At 60.0% G+C, this 4522-nt stretch overlaps 1 protein-coding gene across 1 annotated transcript in view; it reads right to left on the bottom strand.

Moving 5' to 3' along the window:
• LOC308495080 (melanoma-associated antigen D4-like) overlaps positions 1–3867 on the bottom strand; it is a gene marked incomplete at its 3' end in the record, with an annotated part of 6501 nt that extends 2634 nt beyond the window's left edge. The window contains exons 1-7 of the mRNA XM_081043036.1: positions 3755–3867; positions 2574–2791; positions 1456–2289; positions 879–1082; positions 710–773; positions 408–487; positions 3–27 (exon numbers count right to left, since the gene is read on the bottom strand). Coding sequence (XP_080899162.1) covers positions 3–27; positions 408–487; positions 710–773; positions 879–1082; positions 1456–2289; positions 2574–2783 — 1417 coding nt within the window. The 5' untranslated portion in view covers positions 2784–2791; positions 3755–3867. The remainder of the gene's footprint in view (positions 1–2; positions 28–407; positions 488–709; positions 774–878; positions 1083–1455; positions 2290–2573; positions 2792–3754) is intronic.
• Positions 3868–4522: the final 655 nt, after the last annotated feature.

Genomic DNA, 4522 nt, shown 5'->3' with positions numbered 1-4522 from the left:
GATCTCCTTCAGGTGGATTCCGAACTTCTACACGGGGAGGAAACAGAGTGCGAGCTCAAAAATCTGTGCTCGGTGTCCTGCAAGCAGTCACTCCGTTATTCCCCGTCACAACATTTCCTAGGCAGGGAGCTCAAAGTCGTGGGGGAGGACAGGAAAAGAGAGGCTGCAGAGGAACTGGACTGTGGGAGCTCTGGCACTAGCTGAGGCAATGGGACCCACTTCAGGAGACAACAGACGCTCAGAGAGCATGAGGGAGAGGAACCCGGGGAGTTCAGTGTGCAGTGGAAGCTTCCAGGTGGAGAAGCTAAGGCAAGGCTTCCGGAGGAGGCCGTACCGACACTGGGCCTCCACGGCTTCCCTGCTGCCGCTTTTGTTCCAGAGTTTTCCCCATCCCTGCGCCCACCCACCTTTTCCAGGGTGTATGTTGCTCGTTCAATGATCTCAGGGAAATGTTCGTCGTATTCTCGGATGACATCCTTCAGCATGTCTACAGGCGGGGGGGAGGTGAAGAGAGAACCTGGGCTGAGCAGGGGCCACAGAGCTGCAGCCCCTCGGTCAGCCCTGCTGAGGGGAGCACAGTCAGGACCTGGTACTGTGCCCATGGCACCATCAGCCAAGGCCTGATGGGTGGGGGCATGTGATGGGGGGGCCCCCTGGGGAGGGTTGGGGGAGGAGTGAGAGAGCTCAGGGAGGGGGCACAGTTGTCCACCTGAGCGCTTGATGGGGATCTTCTTGTAGTCCTTAATCATCAGATATTTCACCAACTTATTTGCCTGGAGAAGGAGGAGCACATGGGGAGGTAAAGGCATGGGTGAGCCCACAAAGAGGTGACCCACAAGGGGAGGAGGAGAGAGAGGGGTTAAGGGCGGACTTCTTACCCTCTCTTGCAGAAGGGTCACGTTGCGGGGTGGCAAGCACAGAATGTGTCTTGAGGGCACCTGGGACCTCAGGGCCATCGGGGGCCGAGGGGCCATCTGAGCCCGCACCGTCAATGTGGGCTGCGATGCTCTCCAGGTTGGTGGAACCGCAGGAGGCTCTCTCTCCTCCTCGCTGCTCTCATACTCATCATCCAGGTGCTTGGACTGTAGCATTGGGGAGAAGAGAGACCAGGGCTACCAAGCTTACTGGGCCAAAGCCCCTGGCAACATCTTCACCAGAGCTGGTACTTGGAAATAAGAGTAGTGGGAACAGTGGATGACACGTGCAGAGTGCTTACTAAGTGCCAGGCACTGAGCCAACCTCTTCGCCCTCCAGGCCTGAGGGTAGGGACTAGGTAGAGTAACAACATGCTAGCACACTTGTGTTAGAGAAACTTGGACAAGCTGAGAGAAGAAGAGGGAAGGGGAGAGGAAAGGGAAGGGAGAGGAGGGGAGGAGACAGGAGGGGTGAAGAGGAGAGGAGAGGGTAGAGAAAGGAGAAGAGCAAGGGGGTTTGGAGAGGGCAGGGAGGTCTCACCTTCTTTGTCCTCTTGCCTCCCATCCTGGCCCAGGGCTCAGCACTGTTCTGAGCAGCGGCAGCTGCACTCTCAGGCTCAGGGGCACTGGTGGCCATGTTGGCCTTGGCAGCAGCTGCTGCTGCAACATTCTGAGGCTCCACCCACCGAGTCTTAGCAAGAGCCTTCCCAGACTTGGTCGTCTTGGGCCGGGTGGCTGCCCCGTCCCCGGCATATGCTGCAGCCTGGGGCATCCCGGAGGCAGCGCTGGGGCCCTCTGCAGCGGCCTCTTGGGCGGGGGCGGGTCTCTTGGGGCGTGGGAAAGCCATGCCACTGACACCTGCCGGCTGGGCGAAATCAAAGACATCGTTCTGACCCAGGAAGGCTGTCTTGGGCCGGGTGGCATCCACCTCACTGGCACATGGAGCCTGAGAGGAAGCGCAGGCAGTACTAGGACCCTCAGTAGCAGCCTCCTGGGCCTGGGAGGATGGCTGGGACTGTAAGGAGGTTGCTGGAGCCCCAGAGGCGGCCATCTCACTGCTGACTGGCATCTGGGAGCTGCGCAGAGAAGCAAGGGTTGTGTCAGGAGTGCCTCCTTGAGCCTCAGCCACGTATGTCCTGGGCTGGGTATCTTCTCGTGAGGCCTGGTCTGTGGCCAGCAGGTGGTTAGCGACCACCTCATTGTAGGCGGCTCGCGCAACAGCGGCAGCAGCCCGAGCGGCACGGTTGGAGGCGGCTGCCCGGGCTACGTTGGCAGCACGGTCGGCCTCCTCATTGGCAAGTGTTTCCGGATCCAACTGAAATGCCTCCATCAGAGTCCGGGCCAGCATAGGGTTTTCCAGTTCCCAGGGCTCATTCTGCAAGGCCGGAGAGAAGAGTAAAGGTAAGGCAGACAACTCTGCACACTAGCATCATGGTTCCCTGTGCTGTCCAGCCTCTTCTAGGCAGCCAGCCAGCCTCCACTATCTCTCAGAGCCTCCCCAACTCCCTTTCTCTCAGCAGGAGAGAGGTTTGGTTTGGGGAGCCTGGGCAGTCCGTCCCATCAACCCTCCCCTTCATCCACACCCCTCTGCAACCACCACCCGCCCCAGCCCCACCGCCATTTAGCAGGGCCAGCAGGTGGCCAAGAAGGGGGCCTCACCGACAAAATGCGAAGGCCTGGACCCAAGCTCCCAAAGGCTCTGAGGAGACGAATGTCAAAGCTGGTGAGGGTGCCATAGCCTCCGAAAGCACCAAATTCTTCATAGTCGTTTCCTTCAACCATCTCTTCCTCCCCGACTTCATCGCTACCCTCATCCATGTCTTCAGCGTTGTAGCTTTCCGATTCCATGCGGAAGCTTCCCTCAGCCATGCTCGGTCCTGAGGAGAAGAGAGCTCAGCCTGAGAGGGAGGGTGAGGCCTCTTCAGGGGGAGGGGCGGGATCCAGTGGAGGCGGGATCTCTCAGCAGGTGGGGTGGGGGGCATCATCCATAACTAGGCAGTAGGGTTTGGGGGGCGGCGGGAGGTCTGTTGGGGGTACATTGTATCACAGGCAGAGCCCAAGGAGAGGGACAGAAGAGGTCGGAGGACACCCCGCACTGGAAGGGGGGTTGTGGTGGGGCAGGCTCCCCAACCCGGCATCTCGATTTGCATAGAGAGGTGCACTGGCAGGTTTGGGTCCGAAGAGCCCCAAAGGGGATGGAGGCATCGAGAGAGGGAGAAACAAAGGCCCTGAATTTAAGGGCTGGAGCAGGGGGCCAGGATGAAGGGAGAGCAGATGAGATGTGAGGGCTCAGACACACAGGGACGGCGGAAAGCTCTGGGAAACTGAATCCCAGGGACCCTTTGGTTAGGTCCGGGCGGGTGTGTGTGGGTGTGTGGGTGTGTGTGTGGGGGGGCGATTCAGGGGATTCCGGTGAGGTTGGATCACACTGGCACGATAAGGGTGGATGGGGTGGGGGCCTCGGACTAGGCGAGGCTCCAACTGGAGCGCTGGAGGTCTCAAAACCCAGGATTGCAACTCCAGGACGGGGGCAAAGCGGTCAGCTGGGTGGGAGTGATCTAGGAGTGGTTGGGTGGGGATGGGGGCTGGGTCTAAGGCCGCTCAGCCCGGAGCACACGGGCGTGCTAAATCGGTTCGGATCGTGGGCTCTGGTGTCAGCAAGGCTTGGATCCAGAAGCCTGGGTCTGGTGGCAGGGGTGGATGGGGCTCCTATCTAGACCGCGGGTCTAATGGGGTTCGGTTTCTGAGTGCTTGGGCTTTGTTCAGTTCCTGGGGTTGTGGTGGCCGCGTACGGGGTTCCACTCGCCCTCTCCCGGTCCTGTCTGGGGCTGGGTCCTTACCTTCCCTGGGGCTCCAATGGCGTCGGTCCTCAGCACCAGTAACCCCGCAGCCGCGCCCTCGCCTACTGCTGCCAGCACAGCAGCTCAGACCACCCCGCCCCTTTTCTCCGCGTACCCCCCCTCCCCGCGGCTGGGCAGCCTGCGCGTGCGCGGACCCCTCCAGCCCGCCGGCGTTCCCAACAAAAGCCAGTTCCACCAGGTCCCCAGTGCGCATGCGATTCCGTGGGTAGGTGGGCGGGATGGGGGGGGCGTTTTCTCCTTCCCGCCAGGTTCCCCTCCCCCCTCCCCACCGCAGGCGCCTGCACTCAACACTCTGTGGTGCAGTTCAACCCACCCAATCATCTACCCTCAGCGCCCCCACCTTTGCAGCCCTGGCCTCCCCCTTCCCCTTAAGCTCCTCCAGTGTGTTCTGGCATCCACTATGCCCAGCTTCCCCAGCATGACCCCTAGGTCACAAATACAGAGGTCTCTAGCTGAGTCTCTACCTGCAACAAACGAAAGGCAAATGGCCGAGGATGCCAGTTCCCTTTGTGTTCCCCTCCACTATACATTTCTGTGGCCGCCAGGCACACTGGGAACATCTGCTTCCTCAACCATTCTTTATGCAGCTTGTACATCACAGCCAGATCTGCCCTGGGAGGTGGATGTCAGCACCCCCATTTTACAGATCAGGAACCTGAGGCACAGACACATTGCATGAACTAACTACGCAAGGCCACCGAGTCAGTAAACAGAAAATGCAGAATTGGGGCCTGGTTCTTTCTGACT

This window comes from Rhinolophus hipposideros (assembly GCF_964194185.1).
Source record: "Rhinolophus hipposideros genome assembly, chromosome: X".
Lineage (NCBI taxonomy): Eukaryota > Metazoa > Chordata > Mammalia > Chiroptera > Rhinolophidae > Rhinolophus > Rhinolophus hipposideros.
This window is presented reverse-complemented; position numbering and strand designations above follow the sequence as displayed.